Raw genomic sequence first — 22501 nt, 5'->3', positions numbered from 1 at the left:
GAATATACTGTTTGGTTCAATTATTGTTTGTAGCATTTAGACATGTAGTAGATGTGTCCTCTACTACCATAACAGTTTAATTCGGATAATCAGACCTGGTTCAAATGTGTTTAGAGTTTATTAGTCAAATTGTCATTGACTGAGTTGAAGAATTGAACAAGAACACCTAATATTAATTAGAAACTAGACAGCCTATGCTATTTATTGCACTGTAGTGGACTCATTAGCTTTGGGTGTGAATAGTTTATAATTTTCCAGAGCCACATGGCCACCGCTCAAACTTGAAACCAATCTTCAAAACCATCTCAGAATCTATTTTTGTAAAGTTTTTGATTGAGATACTGAACTTATGAGTAGATGTTTTATAGCAGAGCTCACCAGAGAGCTGCACTTGTCTGTGTGTTTGAATCAAACATTAAACCTTATTTAAATTACTAGGGAATAACCCATAATCTTAATAACTCATACAGCACCTTCACGAGTTTAACACCAGCTTAAATGCATGAGTATGTGGATAAGCTTCTAGGTTATTGAACTGATTCTGTGCATTAAAATGAATTGAAGCAGCCTCTGGTTCTGCACATTATCTCTATGTTGTGTAATGACAGATATTCAAGTAAAGTAAAGCAGACCAGTCTTGTTTAGACAAATGATATAATGTATGGAGACTTAAGGCAGGTTGGGTTTCACTCTGGAGCCTTCATATATGCTTGGAATCTAAGTTCTTTTGTTAAAAAGACAGCGCTACAAGTGGAGGAGTGGAAACAGTTAAAACAGTGAAGGCTCACCGTAGCAATCAGTAAATCAGTGGCTACAGAGCGTGACAGTGAGACGCGGTTGTAGTTACAAAGGGATTTACCTGTCGGACTTGGTGTTTTCATGGAAAATAAATGCATGTTTGTATTTCACTGGTCCTTCCACAGGCCTGTCCCCCATCCAGCAGGCACATCCGGGCTGTCCAGTGTTCATCTTACAACAACCAGCCTTTCATGGGCAGACTGTACGAGTGGGAACCTTTTAATGAAGGTAGGTTACATTTATGAGCAGTGTGAGCATACATAAACTGTATATATGGTTTGGTTCATAATCTGCGGGACAAAGACAGAATTTCTTGTAGTTTTGCCTCTGTACACCACCATAGTTGACAGTCAATCAGACAGTCAATATATGATCAAAATGTGGAGTTTCTGCTTTAATTCAGAGTTTTCACATAACTTTGTATTACCTGTTTAAGAATTAAAGACTTTTTTTACATTCAAAAATAATTGCAAGGATTGTATATACAAGCAGTATGACCTTTTTTCTCTTTAAAATGCAAAACATATAAGCAGGAAACTAATATGTTAGGATTGTACATCCTGAGATGTTAGTTTTTGTTAGAGACGAGAACGAGATGACTGTTTGTAAGGATTGTATATATTGTTTTTAATACTTGGATGAAAATCCTTTTTAGTCAGTGACCACCTGAGGTCTAGAGCCCATGGACATCATGAAATGCTGTGTTTCCCTTCTGGAGATTCTTTGCCAGGCCTTTTCTGCAGCTGCCCTCCGTTGCTACTTTTTATATTTCATAACTGAAAAGCATACTCTGTTGGATTGAGATGAGGTGACTGATCCCATTTATTTACCCTGAGAAACTCTTGCAGTATTGACTAATTGACTAGTTGTAAAATAATTTTTCTTAACCATGAAAATAATGGTCATTGTGTACTTTAGCACTGAGTTGGCCAAAGCACTCCTTCTTTTTAACAGTATACCAGATGTTTGATCTGGCTAGTCCTACAGTTTTTTGTTCTCTCTCTGAGGCTTATTTTGGTCTTTCAATCTCATGATGGCACCTTCACTTGCACTGGCATCTGTTTGGGCCTCATATTTAAAATTACAGTGGAATCCTATAAAACACTAATTCAAAACGTTGGATCAATGTCAGACATTATGTTTCCTACATTTGCGATAAAATTAAATGAAAAAAGCCTCACCTGGCCACGAAACTGTTTGTTAGTCACCTGTCCAGTTAGTTTTTTAGCCTCTGAAAATGTGTATAAAAATTCTTAAACAGTTAATGCAGAGTTTTTGTTAAACCCCTTGAAATAAAGCTCATGGCTTCATTGTCATATAACTGATTTGATTTTAAAATCTATTGTAGTGGTATATAGAGCCAGAGCTACAAATAAATAAATTTTCACTTTATTTTAGAATTAAATGCATATTTACCCCAGAATAACAGATAGCATATAACAAGGACACTGTGTCTCTACTGGCTTTAACTGAGCAAAAAGGGCAAAAAGGGCAACATTTCCTCACATATGTCAATTTTGCAGTCAGTATTGATTTGGGGTACCGTCAATGTAATGGTCTTGCCCTTACACTCTCCTAATTTGCAGGTAGATAAAAAATATTCTAATACTGAGTCTGACTTTTTACTATTAAAATTTTTGAGTTAATGATGCCACTTGATGAAAAGCTGAGAGGCTGCTAACAGTTCATCCTGAGTGCGACATGATTAAGTCAAGAGGCTTGAGCCATGAAATCTCTTGGCAGAGACAAACGTTGCAGACTTTGAGACTGACAGTACTCAATTAATCCCCCGTAAAAACTAAAGCAGGGGTTTAGGGCTGTCAATATTAGGATTCTTTTTTGCTTCTTTTGTGTATGTATGTCACATACACAAATGACTGAATACCTGTAAAGTGTTGTTGAAGAAGTAATAAATGCTGCTCAAAGTCAGTAGCTTCACCTAACCCCCTGAGGTCACATATTTCACAGTTAACTGCATGTTCACACTGTGTTACACCATCTGCAACCTAGACATCTGCATTACTCATACTCTCATAACATATACATATAGGGCCTTGGGGGTGGACAGGTTATACAGCATCCACAGGATGGTCTGTGTATTCAAACCCACCTCTGGTGCTGGTGCCCTACCTCAATTTTAAATGCACTGAGGGTTTTCGGGAGGAGCCGTGCTGCTCTCTGGCAGGAAGCACCATGCCCTCCTGTGTTTTAAATGCACTTTAGAACAACACCCAGCAACACTCCATATGAGGGGGCGGAGGGAGGTTTGGGGTCTCTACTCACCCCTGGGGGTGGGAGGAGGTGCTGGCCGTCGGATTGGGGTCTGGGTTTCGGGGCCTTCCTGCTACTGCAGATAAGGAGGCGGTCTGCTTTCCTCCACCCCAGAGAGAAGGGTTTCATCTCCTGGTTCTGAGTACGGTTTGCCCTTCTGGGGGCGGGGGTACCCGGACCTGGGTTATAGAGTATGTTTGGGGAGTGTGAATGTGTGTACAGTGTCTATTTGTGTCTGTTTCCACGTCGGGTGAGTGCTGAGTATTTGTTTGTGTATATGGGGGTGGGAATGCACGTTTGTGTCTGCGTGCGCCTGTTCGTCTGTGTCTGTATGTCAGCTTGGGTCTTAGACTCCACCTCTCTGGGAACATCTCTGGCTCTCCGAGGTATGGAGACCTATCTCCCCTCTCCACACTCCCTGCCAGTGGCTGATGTCCTCTGGCGCCTGTGGCCCGGCTAGGCCCCTTCCGGGGGGTGGCGTGCCCTCAGGCCTCTGGCCTCTGGGCCTGAGACCCGGTCCTCTCTGGCACAGCTGGCTGCCGGCAGAGCCCGCGGGCACATCACTGCAACCCCCTCTGGCCTCTGCTCCGTGGCTGCTGGGTGACCTCTCGTTTGGGGCTCTCCTCAGCTCTTCCCAGGAGGGTGGCACGGTTGCCTTGGGTCCTCGTAGTCTGGGGCCTCTGGATGTCTGGGACCTGGATCTCCTCAATACCTGCTTCATGCCCTGGGGGATGGGGCTATAGCTCCCCACACTCCCTAGTAGATCGTTACATGGAGAAACCTTTTGAATACAAGCGTGCTGATTCACACAGGTGTACACACAGATGTTCACAGACACAAACTACACCTTTCTTGGCTGCTACCTCAAAGCACATCTGTCGATCTTGCGTACTGCACAATAACATGTAATATTTAGAATCTACTGTTATCTACTGTTAGCTAGTTTATTGTGATGGTGTTGTATTTATTATGTTGCTCTTTCTTGTTTGTTTTCTCTTCTGTTTTTTCTTATCTCCACACAGGTGATCCAGGTGTTTTTTTTCCCTCTTTTCTTCCCCCCTTTCTCACCATTTCTTCTCCCCTCTATTTTTTTCTCTCCCTCTCTTTCTTTTATTTTTTTTCTCCCTGTCCTATCCCCCAGTCATGTCTGTCCCGTTTGTAACAACCAAAAATCAAATCAAATAAATACACAATTACAATAAAGGTCAATCATATGGACCAATATCGCAAGGCCATGATGATCCAATTGGTAAAGTAAAGCCGCTTGGCATCTTTCTTGGCCTTCAGACAACGATTCTGATGGATAAAGATCCAAACGGGACAGGCAAAAAAAAGAAAACCTAAACCTCAGTTTAAAACACAGAGATGACTAAATACTTGTAAAGCGTTGCTGAAGAAGTAATAAATGCTGCTCAAAGTCAGTAGCTTCACCTAACCCTGAGGTCACACATTTCACAGTTAACTGCATGTTCACACTGTGTTACACCTTCAGCTGCCTGACCCATGACGTATTTAAACTGATGTGTAGCTTGATGTAAGGACTACGGTATGCCACCTGTCCGTAGGCTTACTGATGAATGTTCATACATACAAACTCATTTAACGTACTCACCTGAAGTATCCAGGCAACAGTCAAAACAACTGACTATCTGTCATTTGTCTGAGCTAATGGAAATACCAGCCTCCAGAGTTAATATCCTGTCAAACAGATGTGTATTGTGAGATCTTTTCTGTGTGCTGTGGCCTTAACTGATGGATAAGACAGATATAAAGATTAAATAACCCCAGGTACACATACGAGGTTAAGTCTGGGTCATTTGACACCCATCTTGAGCAGTGCTTAAACATACTCTTGTACATCTGTTTAAGAAATGCCTGGCTTTTGGGTTTGTAGCATATCTAATTGGTAAAGCACATGAATAAAAGAAAGCAGAGGTTAGACTTTGCAGCTTTTATTGCATCAAACATAATCTTTTGTCAATATTAAAGATCTTTTTTTGTAGAACATGTTTAACATTTTAAAGAGAGAGAATTTCTCCTTTTAGTTTTAAAACAGCAGCCAAGGCCAGTCCAATGCTGTTTTAGTTCTTTACAGAATACAGCCGCAGGGTAAAACTGTAACACTTGTTTTTTCACAGAATTCTAATGTTTTGGTAAATTATGCGCTTAAATATTATATTGTTATGACCATAACAACTCTTATGATTTAAAAAACTTGGTGAATATGACCATAAAAGGCAAAAACAGCACTTGATTTAGATATGGTTGATTTAGAAATGACCTCCCCTTTAAGCTGCTTCCAAAGTGCCTGCTATTTTTGATTTAAGTCCTAGTTTGACCACTTGTGCAAATGCAGTGTTCATTAGATATTCTCCATTTTATCAAAACTGCAGCTTAACAGTTAGAACTCTTCTGGGGAAGAGGACAACGTCAGAGAGGATGGTTGAGTCCAAAAACACTCACGCCCTTTTAACATGCTGTGAACTATAGACGGACATGAAATGGGCATGCTAAGGTTATGATGTCTTACATTCTACTGAAGACTGTTATTTGGTCTTTGCATCATAACCTCAGTTCCCAGTTTGAAACAACAACAACAAAAACCCAAACCATTGATTTGTCCTCTGCTCAAGTTTAACATGCCTGGTCAGAATGGTGCCTGGAAAGTGTCCAAAAGGATATGTGCTTGAAAAGATTAGCAAATTTAAATATATGATCAAAGTACAGTTACTCCCCATGTATCATATATGCATATGCAATTTATTTCAATGTGGATTCAGTCTTTAAATCCAGCTGGATTTCATGTAGTTACAAAATAATAAATTTAATGGTAAAACCTACGTTTATTTCATTCACACAATGATAGTGTCAAATTTTTTTACACATATTTAAAGATGGATGTCAGCACATTCATCTGTGATGTGTTGATGTTTTTTTTTTTATTTACTTTTGTTTGTGTGTACTTTATATCATGATACCTAAATCTGTTTACAGTTCCTATTGAGCAGCAGTGTGAACTCAACTGCCGAGCCATAGGGTTCAGGTTCTACGTGCGACAGGCAGAAAGGGTGATCGACGGGACGCCATGTGGACAGAATGAAACTTCTCTCTGTGTGGCAGGAAAGTGTACGGTAGGCCACACACTGACCCTTTTTCTGACATACTGTAGAAAAGAGAAGGATTTTGTATTATTTATTGTAATGCTACATGCTACATGATTACATCTATTTACAAGATCCTGCAGGGCTTTGCTGAGATGGGCAACATTTTGTTCTAACTGTTCTCACTTGTATCAAACATAATATGTCATCATCAAGCTCTGTATGTTTTCATTCTGCATTTCTGCTGCATCCTTCATGACCTTAGAGTGGAGCTTCACTTTCTCTTCATGACCTCTTTTTTGGGTAAAGCAGCAGTGATTCAAATGTACAGATGGAGTGTAATTTATAATATAAGTAAACCTTTACACACTTAGCCGGTAGCACTGGTGTAAAGATGGCTTTGAGCACCAGAGGGCAGCACAGCATAAGAATCATGACTGTACAGTGACGCAAAGCAGCAAAAATAAAAAAAATTACCCTACTGGAAACAGGACGCTGTTGCTCTGTGGGCTGATAGTTAGGTATGTATTCATTGTGCTGGATGTGACTCTTGTTTGATCAGGGTTTAACTCCAAGAAATGTGTTTAAAACACGGCTCAATTGCAATTGGTTGTGCTGACCTTACTCTTTTAACCCAGTGTCTTTCCCATGAACTGTAATCCAGCAACAGTCTTTGCAACATTAAGATTTAATCAAGACAGAAATCCTTCTGATCTCACATTTCACTGCTAACGCACACTATTCATCGGCATTGTCATCCTTCACATGGGTACTGTTGAATCATCAAAAATAAATTGTGTTTTGCGTGTCTGAATCAAAAAATGATTAATCTGCAAATGCCCATTTATGTTCCAGTTTCTCATGTTCTGGCTTATTATTTAAAAACTGAAACTCATAAGAAGTTTTTCCGGAAAAGGAGATTTTGTTCTGGATCTCTTTCTCCACTGAGATTTTCTCAGCTGGTCCAGGCTTCTGAACAGGACATCCCCCCAGCTACAAGCCAAGATATAATGTGAAAACATCTGGATAATTTAATTTAATCAGAGCCATGATTGGAATTTCATATTATTGTGGGAATTTATAAATGTTTGCAGTTGACGCTGAAGGTTTTCCCTCCCCTCCTGGAGGTTACAGGACCTTGAAGATATATACCTGACATATGGAATATACATATCTCTAAAACAAGAGATATCATTGCAACTATATTGATAAAAAAAAGACCACAGTAGAAAGAGGCAGGGCTGGTAGAGGGAAAAAGCAGCATATCCAATCATAAGTAGCAACAGCAACAGCATGGAGCAGGAAGGAACCGCGGGGAAGTTGGCTGCTTGAACAGACTGTTTGAAGTGTCAGTCATCATTGGTACCTCTTTGGATCAGCTGATAGTCAGCTGGTTTGATGCACTCTGCTTGACCCACATGATACCCTGTAGCTTGTCAAAATGCTGCAATAACTAATTGATAAAAAAAACCCCTAAAACTAATCTAAAAACCTTTAAGTAGAATACATTAAAAATCAAATCAGTAGCACAATGTTTGTGGAGTCAAATGTATTAGTGGTGTCAAGTATTTCAATAATAAGACTTTTTCTGATGGAGATTGGATTGATCCCCACAGGATTAGTCCTACTGACCTAAATGTGATCCTCTAACTTGATCTTTGTCTTCTAGAGTCAAGTATCATAGCTACTGATATTCAGGGGTTTGCTCAGGATATTAAGTCCCACTCAACATAAAATTTTAAAATTTTCTACTCATCTATTTTTTAATGCGAGCAACAGATCAAAATACCAAATTACTCAGTGATTTAGTTTGCTCCGCTGCTGCTCTGCTTTTAAAAGCCCAGTTGGACCCAGGAGCCAACCAACTACTTTGCTCTATGGATTAGCAGAGAGTACTGCAAGGTCAGGTCAAGTATGGAAGTAACATTTCCATACCTGACCTAACCAGTAACTGGCCTAAAACCCAGATTGGTGATGATAATAATGATATTTTTATTGCCATTCACTCTATATCTATTTTGGATATCCATGCATTGTTTCCTGTTAAAATGCATTATAATGTATACTATTTCTGGCATTTTATTGGAGAGGAAATGTCGATCGTGCTGGTGTGATAGTAGGTAATGTGTTACCTCTGAAATACATAACGTTATTGTCACTTTGGTGAGTTCTTTTGGAGATTGAAGCTGCATGATTGAACGTTACAACAGGAGCGTTTTAGAGTTAAATACCAGATTGTATTTTACGACATGTTTCATACATTCATTGCTGTTTTCAGTTGTTTCTCCATGGTAATCCACATGTTATAGAAAAACACAGAAACCTTTTTTAAAAATATTTAATTCTGATAATTACATCAGAAAATTTTGAAAGAGACAAGTAAATGTTATAAGACATAAAAAAACCAAATGTTTGGCATAAGTCATTTCTATTTCTTTTCCATATGGGAAGGCTAAAAAGACAACAACAATGGCAGGCCAAGATGGATATTATTATTTTTTTAGCTCATATGGGAAATATTGGCTCTAACAAATTGCGTTTGGTCTGTGTTTGGATGGTTGTTATAGCACCACTTAAAGCTCTGTGTTTCTTTAATTGCAGTTTTCAGTGTTCTCTTTGTCTCATCAAAATCTGCGTACTTTCTTTTGCCTCAAACAGTTTTCGTTGGCTATTTGCTAAACTGTGATAAATGTTGTAAAATTAATATACAGTAAACTTAATACTTATTACATTTCTGTGAAGAAAAAGACTCTGACACCAAATTAATCAGAAGATATCTCACACAAAGCTACTGCACAAACTGTTAAACTGTCCCCAAGGCACAGAGAAGTGTTACGGATATACTCCTAGAGCTCTGCCAGAGACTCTGCTTCTGTATGTGGATGAGAGCCAAATCATACAATAATTTTTCACCAGTTATTCAAACTTAGTTGATCCAGCAGGTCAGAGCCTGTCTGTACATAGCACATACTACTGTTGTACATTTTTCAACACGTCCAAAGCACATTACCAGAGAAAAAAGGTATTTGTCCAACTGTGTGCTATTCTCGAGAAGGAAAAAATTGTTATGTGTAACGTTTGCTGTTTATAGTTAGTGTTTGTGTATCATGTTTCCAAAGTAAATATTTAAAGCATTCATCATTTTAGCAAATGATACCACAGATGAGAGAGGGGTTCAGAGTGTTTCCTGAAGCACTATAAATACTCTCAAGTCCTGCATTAAAAATGGGTTCATTAAGGAGGAGGCATCGGTAAATATTACTAAAAGTCCAAGGTTCATGCATATTACACCAATGATTAGATCAATAAATTATTGTTAATCATGAGATAAAGTGAAAGCCAAATATTGTTGTTGTATTTAGTTGAGTTGGAGCAAATGTTTCATACAGGACTGTAGGATCATTTTTATGGATCTTTTAGATAATGTATCAATTTTTTTTACTTTTTAAAAAATTAAACTAAATATGAAAAGTGACAAATCTAAAACTATGTTTTCCTTTAAACAAGGGCTCAAACAGTTATCCCATTTTTTTCAGATAACTAATAGATTAATTATTTTTAGTTTAACTCATGTAGTTAATTGTTTAATTTATACCCAATCATTACATTTTTTGAATTTTTCTTACTTTTATTGTATAAATAATTTTACTTGTAACTAGAGCTGTTAGATAATTGTCATGCCCTACTAAGTACACCATTCCTTCCTTCCTTTAAATTCTAATAGAATAAAGCTTTATAAGACTTGCATACGTTGTTGTATATGGATTGTTACTGGATAACTTAGGCAGTTTTTTTTTTTACAGTATCGATTGACTACCCCAACACGTTCTCTTACACCTGACAAGATAAATTAATATAACATGTCTCAAATGATACATGGTGTTTTATACATCAAGCTCTTCATTTTGTAGAATGAGGAGCGCAAATTATTGCCTCAGGTGATTTTTTTTAAATTCATTATTATTAGGCTTATAGTCTATTTTCTGACTGAGTGAACCTTCCCTCTGTAGGAAATTCTCTTTTTTAAGCTGTGTGTGAATATGTGTGCATCATTGTGCTGGAACTAGACCATCTCACACATACTGAAAAAGGATCAAAATAACCCCTAGCATTATGCTCAAGGCAACATTATACTGAGCAATCTCTAGGGAGATTACTGCAGCGACTCTGCTGCTGGTAGTTTGATTCCAGTGCAATGTGTTTTATATGTGACATGTTCAGTAGTGCATGAGATAGTTGGCAAGATGTAGGGCAATTCAACTGTCAAAATAGCATTTGGGTTATTGTAACGTTAATAACATTTTCAGTGTAACCTTTACCTACATTTTGATTCATCCAGTTTATGGCTTTTTTGCTTTATCTAAGTCCTTGTGGCCCGCAGGAGGAAAAGGCTGCCCACCCCTGACATGTAACAACAGAGATAAGCGGTCAGAAAGAGCAAGGGAACAAAGTCACGAGTTTAAATCATTGTTACAGTCTCATGTTACAACCACTACCTCACAGTTCTTTAATATCTCTTTAAATCTTGAGCTGTTTTTCTTTTTTTCTTCTTCTTTTTTTTTTTTTAAAAACAAACCCCACAAAGCTTTGCACTAGTGTCTGGAGGTAGTTTTAGCTGTGGAATTCATATTGGTCTCATTGTGGTTTGCAACCGTGACCACAAGCAAATTTTTGACACTTAATCATAATAATGAAAAATTAATTCTTAACATTTGGACTATATTTTTGGGTTAGGAGGAAATGTGTCTCAATGAGTTTGTTATTTTATCTCTCCAGATTCAAACCATAAAAGTTATGCGCTTGCTGTGGTGATGATCTGTTACTGATTACAGAGAAAACATGGCCTTTTACCACACAGTTCATAGTTACTGTGGTCCATGACATCTTTAATATTATGCATATAACTGCCCTCCTCTGTTCTTTCTCTTCCTCTGACCTTTGGACTTGGTCACATATTTTTTAACCCGATGGACAGACACCTAATTGACTATGATTTATTTTCTTCTGATTGGACAAATTTATGGTATTTTATTCTCAATTCACTGACTATATTGAAATTTCTTGCTGCATGTGCACTTAAAAAGGCATAACATTTTGGAGATGTGCTTGGTTACAGGCTTAACACATGCCGCTTGTGGGTTTAGTGGTCAGTCTATTATTGTGGGTAACATGCCCCAGAGATTGGACCCTTTGGTTGGGGGCTTCACATGGATCATTTATTCTGTATGGTAAAGTGCTTGGCAGATTTCAGGATTACTTTCTTGTTCTTGCCCTTGCTTTCCATTTGTTTTTATAGTATCCATCCATCCATTTACTTAGCCTAAGTTCCAGTTCTCATCTCATTCATCCTGGATAGGTCAACATTCCTAGAGCCCCCCACAATATTAACAAAAAAACCCCAACAATCAGATGATAACGTATGATCGAGCATCAGGTGACAGTAGTGAGAAATAACCTCTTTTAAATTTGATGATGGGTCAGCTATCTACTGTGATCACTCTGCGGTGAGGGGTAAGAGAAGGAGGGGAAAAAATGAGACCATTAAAGAAAAAGGACAAAATACAAACTATGGGAAAGAGAAGATAAATGAGAAACACTGACCACCATTCATGCTCTCATTGACTCCTACAGCTAGTTCAGGTTCACCAGTGAACCTAACGTGTGTGTCTTTAGACTGTGGGAGGAAGCTGGGCTCCAGGAGTCTTTATGCATGAGGAGAACATGCTAACTCCACACAGAAAAGTCAAGCTAAACAGTTAGTCATTGTTCAGGACATTAACACATAAATGGCTATGGACATGTAATCAAAAGGTTCTTTTGGTTCCATAGGGATTAGGTTAGACTGTTAAACTATTATATATGTCACATGTAAAGTGTTAAAGAAACCAGTTGACAATTTTAGTAAAATTATAAAACTATGTCTCTATGATCAGAATTTTTGACTTGTTAAGGACATTTAATATAAGTTTTTGTACGAACACCTTTATCTTTTAAAAGCCGAAACATTTAATATTTCCAATGAGCTGTATGTGCAATGTGCACATGGGAAAGTCCAGGTCCCATGAATGTAGTTACTCATTTCAGATGAACAGTGAAAGAAAGATCCCTTTATGTTGGGAATTCAGTGCAGCTGTGAGTTCTCTCCTTCTTATACTGAGGAAGTGCATTTGAGAAGGGTGTGTATATTTTTAAAGGGCGATCACTGACCACACACTTTTCTACTGATGGTGGTGGGCCCACCTGAGGAAAGAAAATCTATCTTTTCTAGACTATTACAGAGGCAGTAGTGGATTTGCACTACTCCCTGCCGTTCAACACAGTTAGGCAGGAGCCATCTAAATCAGGAAATCCAGTTCTGAAAGCTGAAGTTTAAATTTTCTTGATCTGTGTGGACAATAAATTAATTATTTTTCAATTCAATTCAATTTTATTTATATAGCGCCAAATCACAACAAATGTCGCCTCAAGGCGCTTCATAGATACAGAGAAAAGCCCAACAATCATATGACCCCCTATGAGCAAGCACTTTGGCGACAGTGGGAAGGAAAAACTCCCTTTTAACAGGAAGAAACCTCCGGCAGAACCAGGCTCAGGGAGGGAATTATGTCTCGTATTGGTCTTTAAAATGTTTTTGATTTGGTCTCTATTAGGATTAATGTTTGCTGATAAGAACTGAAAGGTTGACCAGGCAGATTCCAGTATAGGTTTTGATGAATTGTTCTTTCCTAATGAAGATGACAGAATTATGGGATATCCAACCCGGTGCAATGGTGAGGTCTTAGCAATGGCCTTCCTCTCTGACTGGCATGTTTCCCAGCATCCAGAGCCCAGAGCATGGCTCAGGCCAAAACTCATCAAACAACAGCCAAGGCTACTCCTCACTTCTTTACTCTGACAGCTGCATCTGTTTTATGCATCCCCAAATGTAGTGGACAGACAGACTTGTTAAAAAGGGGATGAGAGCTCTGAAATGCTGCCAACCTGGCACAGACTGGCGGAGATACCTCAATCCCATCTCTGTCAGTACAAGCCTCAGCTGCACACTCATAGGGTGTTCCCCATCATCACTCACTGCATGGTTACAGAGCCTGTCTTCAGCTAATAGACATACATCAAAAGATATGATATGAAATTCTTACTTTTAGCTCTTCTGATACTTCAGCATGGTGTATGACCTGGCATGAAGGTCAAAGTGTTTAATATAAAACTTGAAAAAAGCACATTAAGTTTTTAAATGTCTTTTCAAAGCATCACAATTGGATATGATTACGGACAATCACTTGGACCCTGAATTTTCTTACATTCAGTAGTGTCTTTATAATCACTGCTTGAGCTTCAGGGCATGAACCCATGGCCGGACACTATCATCCTGGATTTTCTGGTAGAAAACAGAATTACCTTAATGACCTTAACTGAGAGCTGAGAGGCCTCCAGTTGTTTAGATGTTGTTCTGGGTTCTATTGTGACCTCATGGATGAGTCGCTGATGCGCTCTTGGAATAATTCTGATAGGTCGGCCACTCCTGAGAAGATTCACCATTGTTGAAGTTTTAACCATGTGTAGATAATGGCTCTCAGTGTAGTTCACTGGAGTCCCAAACCCTTTGCAGACTGATAGGTGTGAATTATGCTTGTCAGGTGTTTCTTTAGATTGTGGCATGGTGTGTTGCTTTTTGATACTTCTGTCAAGTTCCTGGGACTTTGAACCAGTTTTGAGTTTTTGTATCCATGTTTTTTTTGTTTTGTTTGTTTCTTTGGTGTGGTTGGGCCTGCGCTTACTTCTTTGTGTATTTCAGTTCGTTATGGTGTATAGTGGTCCATCTTGCCTTTGTTGTCAAGGCTCTATATTAGGTGTCTCTCCTAACACAGACACAAAGCTCTTGAAATGTGCTTGTAATTCCATTTTTAACTCTGCATTTTCAATTTTTTAAACAAAATGTAGCATAAAATGTACAGAAAACAAGACACAAATTTCTTACAAAATTCCTGAGACACAGGTTCTTGCTCTATTATACAGGGAATGGAAAGTCAGGTTCATGTATACAGCCACAGCACTGGACCTACCAGAGTTACTGAGACACTTGTTATGGCACTTGTCGCTGTCAGGGGTCTTGGATATAGAAATTCCAGTTGGATGACAGTTAAGACAAATGAATATAAAGATGTGAGGGAGATGACAGATTAATGTCTTAGTCAGGCCTCAGCTTCCTGGATCTTAATGGGCCCCTGCTGCCCCCCCACCGGCTCTAGCTGGCCCACATCGGCCTGGTTACTGCCTCTGTGTGACCTGTGGAGCTTCAGCAGGCTTCAGCACTTCAGGTTCGGGGTCAGACACTTGTTCTGCTCCATCACGTCTCTCCTGGTCTCTGCTGGTTTCTGCCCAAGCTCATAAAGTCTTTCCTTAGGAGATTGGGGGGTATTTAACCTTGGGCCTCAATCAAGCTGTGAGAAAGAAAAGTGTCTGCATTTGATGGGATCTCCATTTGATGTATTTCCTGTATTTTACTTTTGGTTAAGTGAGGAGTTGCAATGACATTTTCAGATAGAATCTTGATGACCTTAGCTTGCTTTTCCATTTGTGGGGTCAGGTTTGTTTGTTTTTTTTAAATAAGAAAATGTCTTGGCAGTTATTGAATTACATAAATTACATGGCTGATACCTAGAGTGACTAATAATTTTGTGGTTCGTGATTCTTTTATGTTTTGCCATCATATTCAGACAACTGTTGCTTTGATTGGCATTAAATTTGGTATACTCATTAATGCCTACTGTGGGCAATTTTATTATATAATAGGTTTCCTTAAGGAAGGTACCATTATTATATCGACATTTCAATTTGTCCATTAGTTCATGATCAAATGTAAATGAATGCTAATCGAGGGCTTTTTGTTTACTTGAAATAAAGAGAAGTTGGCATATTAACACATTAAACTGAGTAGCTGAACATAGTAAACATCAGTGTCAGTGCTATAAGGTTCTGTAAGAGCTGCTGGACTAGCTGTAGACTTTTGTTGCTGTGTTGTCTGAGTCTTTAGCCTCCACATGGGGCTATATGACCACAGGAAGAGCAAAAGTGTTTGAACTTCCATTTCCTGATCACATTCTCACAGCTCAGCTAAACAACATCTGGGCTGGCACATTAAATATGGGCGTCAGCAGAAATAAACTATTTGTACAAGCACAATTCCTCTTAAAATACCTTCCCTAGATATTGGTAGATAAATAACTTTACATGATAAGCAACCAAAAACTAAGGAAAATGTTGGCTGTTATGGGGAAATTATCATTTATATACTAAATAGTTCCATAATTGGTTTTATAGAACCACAATGTTTCTCTGTATCTACTGAGCTGTAGATTTAATATTGGTCTCATTTTTCAGCCTGTGATGCTTTTTTTGTCACAGTTTGGCACTTTACCTTCCATCTTTTAGTGGATCCCTCTCTTGCCTTGATGATCATGTTTGTGTGACTGCAGCTAAGCTGTGGGCTCAACATGTTTGGTTAAGGAGGACACCAGATAGAAACTAACCTTTCTAAATAGCTTCGAACAGTTTTGGTTTCTGTATAGGAATGGAATAGCTGGAAAACAAGGCTGTTGGAGGTAGGGGGATAATTGGCTGATACAACAGATTAACAGCAATGAGTGGGCTTTAGCTAATGTATGGTACACTAGATGGATGATAAACAACCTGTTGAACTACAAATGGAGCAATGACTCCTAATATCTCCCGGTCTCCCATACAGGTTTATGAGGGTATACTATATGGATACAAAACTGTATTTTTAGCACTCTGGAGTCACAGAGGTCTTCTTCAGAGAGACGGCTGTTGACAGTAATTTGCTGCTGTCTGGGTGGCTGTCAAATGAAGAGACAGTTGAGGACATTTAATGCCTCATCGGTTTGTTTGGAATGTCAGTGATCTCAAGCACTCAATATGTGGTCAGGAGGACTTATTTTAAAATAAGTTAAGAACTGCAGGTGTGAATAGGTATGTATGGGTTTTCTGTGCTCTCCTCCAGGTTCTTGCTGCTCAGGGTCAAACTCCACCGTGAATACGATTTTATCTGATGACGTCTAATTCTAACAGTTTTATTAATTAAACACTGCCAGCAGATGTATAAACTCATTTGACTTTGACATTAGCTATCAAAAACTCTTATACACTTTCTTCACTTATCACTTAAGCAGGATAAACACGGTGCAGTTTTGAGCTGCCTCATACAAAAGACAAGACAGTAAAATAATTATAGTAATATCTTTGGCTGTGGTTTCACAACTGTGGTCCATCATACATGGTACATCATAATCACCAGGTTAGTGAGAGAGGTTCAAAGTTGTTTGAAGACACTGACACCAAAGATTATCTGGGAAAAAATTATGACAGAGCCAAAAAATGAAGATACTCATGTGAAAGACTGAACAATCAATTCAATTGTGAAAAGCAAAAAACCCACAACAAACAAAATATGAAAAAAAACCAAAACATGTTTGACATTAAAGTAAAGAAGTAAAGAAGTCTAGTGTAGTTGTGGCAGCAAAACTTTGTTTTTATGTTTGACAGCAGCTGTTGTCGTCACTGTGCTGATGAGAACACAGCAGGAAGACAAACTGTCACCTATTATTGTAGTGTGTGATTCACTAGGTATTATTATAGTACACTAAGCATGCATTAAATCATCGATGTTGCACAGCGTGATGAAATCTCACAGTGTGTAGGAGCCCTTAGAAAGGTAGTTTATGTGAACATATTGTGAAGAGTTTTGATTTAATATCTCCTCCTCCGCTTTGTATTTTAAAGTCTGGTTTAAAAAATGATATCGTTGTGAAGTTTGTTTACGGAATCCTTCGTTGGAGACTTTGGGCTGTTGCATTTGAATGATGTAAACAGGGAGGGTCTAATTAAGAACTATGAAAATATATCATTCCTACATTACATTCCTCCGTCTGCAGCTTCTGTTTTATCTTCATCTGTCTCAGATAAAGGTACTGATATTATCAAAGCAAAAAGGTATTTGTTTGGAATGTGATTGCTCATGCACAGGCTTCCCATTGCTCTGTAAGAAAATACAGGGAATCAATCCCCACCCCACCCCACCCCCCTACTGAATTTACTGACCCACTGAATTAAAATTATTATATATCTGCAGAAATATTATTTACTACAATTTGATATTGTCATCTAGTATGGCAACATGTCATTAGGTTAGTCCTATAAGAATCAAAGTAAACTTTGACTCTATCACATCAATTCTTATTTCATTACACAAAAGCATTTGCAGTCGTAGCGCCTAAGCTGTGGAATAACTTACCCCTACACATCAGACAGGCTCCTACTGTCAATCTTTTTAAATCTTATCTTAAAACACATTTTTACTTACTGGCTTTTAATACAGCATGATAGTTATTTGTTAATTCATATTTGGTGTTTTGCTATCTCAATACTCTAAGTTATTTTATTAGGTGTGTTGTATTTTTGTACAGCACTTTGGTCAACGCTCCTGTTGTAATAAAATGTGCTATATAAATAAATAAACTATAACTATAAACTATAAAAGTGGTTGGAGTTGAGCAAGTCAAAAGAAGATGAACCTATAACATAAATGCAGGTACTACCTCTGACATTTACGGTAGATGTACAGTATAGCATCAAGCTACAGTGATAGCCACGTAGGAGGACACGTAGTCCGTTATGCTAATTCAAACAGCACAGGCAACGATGAGGGACTAATGTTTGACAATGGCTGCTATAGTGTTTAGTGAAGAACAAACCTCCCGTTCATGACTTTTACACTTGGCTTTGCACAACTCGTGGCAGGAATATAACTTCAGCTGCAGAGTATGTCCATCACAGGCCAAGGACAAATAGAAGCAGCAGCTTACTTCAGCCACACCTTGCCCCTCCCATCCTAACTCCCTTCTCAGCCTGCTTTATTCATTAACTTGCCTTCCTCCACTCCAAACCTGCCTTCTTCAGTCAAACACGTTGCTTGAAGGGAACAATCATGGGACCTACATGTCTGGCCTTGCTGACTAATATGTATCCCAGATGCACCAGCATGATGATGTTTTCTCTCCTTCCTACTTTCTGCCTTTTCTTGACTTTTACTGACCAAATTAAAATCAGTGTAAAGTGTTTACAAGAGGTCTATAAAGATCATTGGAGGGGTTGAATTTCTGCAGGTATTTTTCTTTCTACTCTAAAGTAACACAAGGAAAGAATGATGTAAGTGTAAAACAGTAGTAACAAAGATATTACAGCTGTCAGGTAGACAGTCCCTGAGGACACACTTGCTAAAAATGCTTGCTGTCAAGTTTTGGCTACTTAACTTTAGATTTAAATACCACCCAAACAGCAAATGGCAAGAAAATAAAAACATGACAGAGAATAAGAACAGAAGCTGAATACAGGGTTATATGAGCATGTGTCTGTTTGACTCTGACAGTATACAGTAATGTTGAGCCCACCTGCAGTAGAGCATGACTCTGGCGTGTGTGGGCTGGAAACTGGAGGAATCAGTCGCCTTAAGCCAAGCTTGCTTCAGAGCTGACCCACTTGTAGAGGGAAGGATCCTGGGATATACCGGAGAATCAGTCTGGCTCTGTCCAGCCTCTGGGCTATGCCTCTGTAATGAAAGAGAAACATCAAGGGAGAAGAAGATGATGTCTGTATGTTCATCATGACGGATGTGCTGCTGAAAGGGGCCATTCCCATCCTATGTGTCTGCAGCTGTGCTTGACTGGAGAGATTATTGTCACTTGGTTGCTTACTGTGCAAGATGTACATGCTGGTTCATGGTATGTACTGTATGTGTGTGGCCCAGGTAGTACTCAAGCCATCCTTATGGTGAAAAAAAGCAAGTCTGGAAATCGATCAGTTTTAAGGAGAAGATAAGTTTTAACTAAAGGGGAAGGTTAGGGAAATAGCTGTGTTTACAGTTAGAGTGGTTTCATAAAATACTGTGTGTGTGTGTGTGTGTGTGTTTGTGCATGTGTGTGTTTGCTGACATTCTTCCAACACAATCGAAGCCAGATGCAGGTGTGCAGATATTTGTTTCTTGGTACTTCTTCTTGCACTCAGTTCCTAGCTCTGTGAAACAGTTTAACAGCATATTAAAAGAAGGTGGAAGGGTGTGATTTATTTAGAATACTGCCAAAATACATATCATTACCAAGCAAATATTTGGCACGCTGTTCAGCTCACTTAAAACATGTGACTGCACACATAAATTTTAGGTTCCAAGCTTCATAGTAGCTAATAGTTTTACTGGAAGCAGATTAGGCATGAGCTGCTGTTGAAAGCATTTCAAATTTGCATTTAGTTGTATCAAGACAAAGCGAGTCTTGGTGTCCAGTTATTCAGTTTATTAACCTCTTAAGCCCCAAGCCTACCTGATCTCCTGCTTTTTGCCCCCGTATCAGGGGGCGTTGGGGCTTAAGAGGTTAAATAAACATTTTCAGTTCTTCTGTATAAACCTGTGTAGTTTTTTATCCTGTTCCTATTTCCTGAGATTGTAGTAGTCTTTTAAAACAAGTTACATATATGTATTTGGTTAAATTTCTTTCCTATCAAGCACTGAAAGGCTTTAAAACGACTCTCGCTTCTGAGGAAAGCGTGTCACTAGTCCAAGTGATCAGTGTAGAGAATAACTAAACATATTACAATGCTCTTTCTCATCTTGCCCCTGGTGGAAATTTACAGGAAGCAAAACTGTTGTACAGTGGAGCAGAAACAGAAGGGGCTTTTGGCTACAGCTGCATGTTGGAGTGCTTTGTTCTGAAAACCAAAATAAAAAGAACACACGGCAGAATGTGGACAAGAAACTGGCTGACAGAACGGGAAGCGCACACCTAATGGCTGTTGAAAATGTTCACGTTACTGAGTTTTACTATATACATAGCCACCCCCCCGTTAAAGTAATTCTAACCATTTTCGTAAACAAAAAAAAGAGACAGAAACTGCTTTAAGTCAGCTGTGACTGAATCTGAATATGACCACCTTACACTAAACAGTTGTGAGGCAGAATCACACCTCAGCTTAAGGTGTCATGGTTTTCCCAAAACAGGGAACACCGAAAAGAGGAGTGGCATAAATTGCAGGGTCTGTAGTTTTAATTGTTGTGCAGTTAAACATTTGATGTGAGTGGACAAAATGCAAGTCATGTGGAGCAGTCATAATGTAATTGTGAATGTTGGTATGTGCGTGATACCTTACTGTGAACTAGATTAAATTTTTTTTCTATTGAGAAAAAAATGCGGTGTTACACAACGATACGATTGTTTGAATAAATGTCTGATTCCGTTTCTTGCAAACATATCATGTTTTCAAAGTAGTCACATGGTATTCATCACAAGGCTCACAAATACACATTACTGTCAAAATCTTTGAAAACAAAGAATCAGTGAGTGACACTGCTCATTTGTAGTAATTACAACCTATTTATACCCTACAGTCCTCACACACTTTCACAATACAACATAAATGACAATATGTTAGATATTAAAACATAAAGTCTTGAAATAACTTGCTGAACTTTGGGCACAAGATTTAAGGGCTTTATCAGTTTGGTTTTTCTTTCTGTTATTAAACAGAATGTCTGACCTTTGTTTGCTCATCAGAGGTATAACCTTATAGTCAATAAGCCATTTGCAGCAGCATGTTTCCATGGTTTCCATGTGCCTTTTCAAAATAGAAAAGTTTTCAATTATCTTAAGCTTATTTCTGGCCTGTGTTTGCAAGGGTCTCTTTGTGCTCCGATAGGTCCAGCCACAACGGCCCCAATGTGCTTGTGCTGTGTATATTCTATTATGTGAAAACCAACTGTCACATAGTATGATGAAGAGTGTCTTCCTTACCTCAAAATGTCCTGGTGAATTAGGATTTAATGTTGTGGAAACAATGGTGGTGCAATATAGGAAAACCATATGATGAGTCAGGTCTTCTTGGCTGCAGCAGTTATCCTTCCAGCGCTGCAATGTGGCTCCAATAGGACACAAGAATCTTATTGTTTTTGAGTTGTTGTTCGCGAACAAAATGTGGTTTTCATATGGGATCTTTTTCACTTGTAGGTGAAGTTTTTTCTGCATTGTGTCATTGTAGTATTACCACAAGCATGAAGGTGAACTTCTACTTAAGTGTGTAATTCTGTAATTGACTTTTTTTTGGCATCTTTTGAAGATTGCATGCCTACCTGTAGTAGTGCATAACCCTGGTGGTTATCTTACACTTTCATTTTAGACCCTCAAGAATTTCCTTCCTCTCTTTTTTGCCAAACTGAAAAAAAGTCTTCAAAACTTCCTCTCTAACTTCCAATTTACTGTAGTTGTAGCTGCCACACTCTTACACTCTGCCTGCTTTTCATCTCTTTTCTCTCTCCCTCCAGTTCATTCTCTACCGCTCACCCTCCCTCCTCTAAAAAAGAAAAAAAAAACCCTGGTCCCCCTTACCTCCCCCAGCTGCACCTCCCCCAGCTCAGTTTACAAGGGGAGCTCATAGAGATCAGTTCAATAGTGAGAGGGTTCTTTTGGCATTCTCAGAGCTACAGCGGTATAGAAGAGGCTGACGGGAGCAGCCACTGGACCCGTGTGGACGCCTCAGTGACCGCTTGAACATTTCTGTGCCCACATGAGAGAATGCTGTCAGGACTGGCTCTTCTGCTGCTCGTCTGCCTCCACATGCGTGTGCAGGGGAAGCTGCGGTCACAGGTAGGATCTGCCTCACCTCTGCTGAGTCCTGGGAGAACCTGGTAGAGAGGGGCGATTTTCATTGATACCAGTACTCTGGCCATGACAGAAGGGGGATTTCTTCATTTTTTCAGTTTGTTTTGTACTCTTTACAGTTGCTGATATGTTGCTGATATGTGGCTTCATGCCTGTCACCATGAGAAATGCTATTTACTTTATTGATTAGAGGTCTGAGTAAAACATCCAAATCTATAGAGCTAGTTGCAAGTAAGCCTGGTACTTCTTTCCATCTAGTGTCCTGTGGTTGCAATTAGTACTGGGCAGTGTCACTCCATAACTTGAACTGTCATTATAGCCCCATGATCTTGTGGTCCAACTACTGAGTGGAAGTATTTACAGTATTGCTGTTCTCACTGTGGCTCTGCTTGCTCTCTGGGCTGTTTATTTTTCCACAGCACATTCACTGGCTGCTTGTGGAGTTAGATTTCCCTCCTAGTGGAAGACTCAGTGAGTCAGGCCTGTCTTGGGACTATAAAGATGTACTTAAAACCCTATTAAGGATAGACTGTCATCCTGCATTAGCCTGTCACCACTTGTGCATCAGCTCATCTGGTTTTACATCACCTGTATTTGCCTGGAATTAATGAG

At 39.0% G+C, this 22501-nt stretch overlaps 1 protein-coding gene across 2 annotated transcripts in view; it reads left to right on the top strand.

Annotated features, from left to right (window-relative positions):
- The window catches only part of thsd4 (thrombospondin type 1 domain containing 4), a 63316-nt gene that overhangs the window by 8384 nt on the left and 32431 nt on the right, over positions 1 to 22501 (top strand). Inside the window, exons 7-8 of one of the 2 annotated variants that reach the window (XM_085158576.1) lie at positions 924 to 1026; positions 6064 to 6200. In XM_085158576.1, the coding sequence (XP_085014702.1) occupies positions 924 to 1026; positions 6064 to 6200 (240 nt within the window). Of the gene's footprint in view, positions 1 to 923; positions 1027 to 6063; positions 6201 to 6286; positions 21875 to 22501 lie in introns of those variants that run through there. The other variant, XM_085158657.1, reaches the window with a different exon arrangement.

This window comes from Neolamprologus multifasciatus, chromosome 1, assembly GCF_963576455.1.
Source record: "Neolamprologus multifasciatus chromosome 1, fNeoMul1.2, whole genome shotgun sequence".
Taxonomy (NCBI): Eukaryota; Metazoa; Chordata; class Actinopteri; order Cichliformes; family Cichlidae; genus Neolamprologus; species Neolamprologus multifasciatus.
This window is presented reverse-complemented; position numbering and strand designations above follow the sequence as displayed.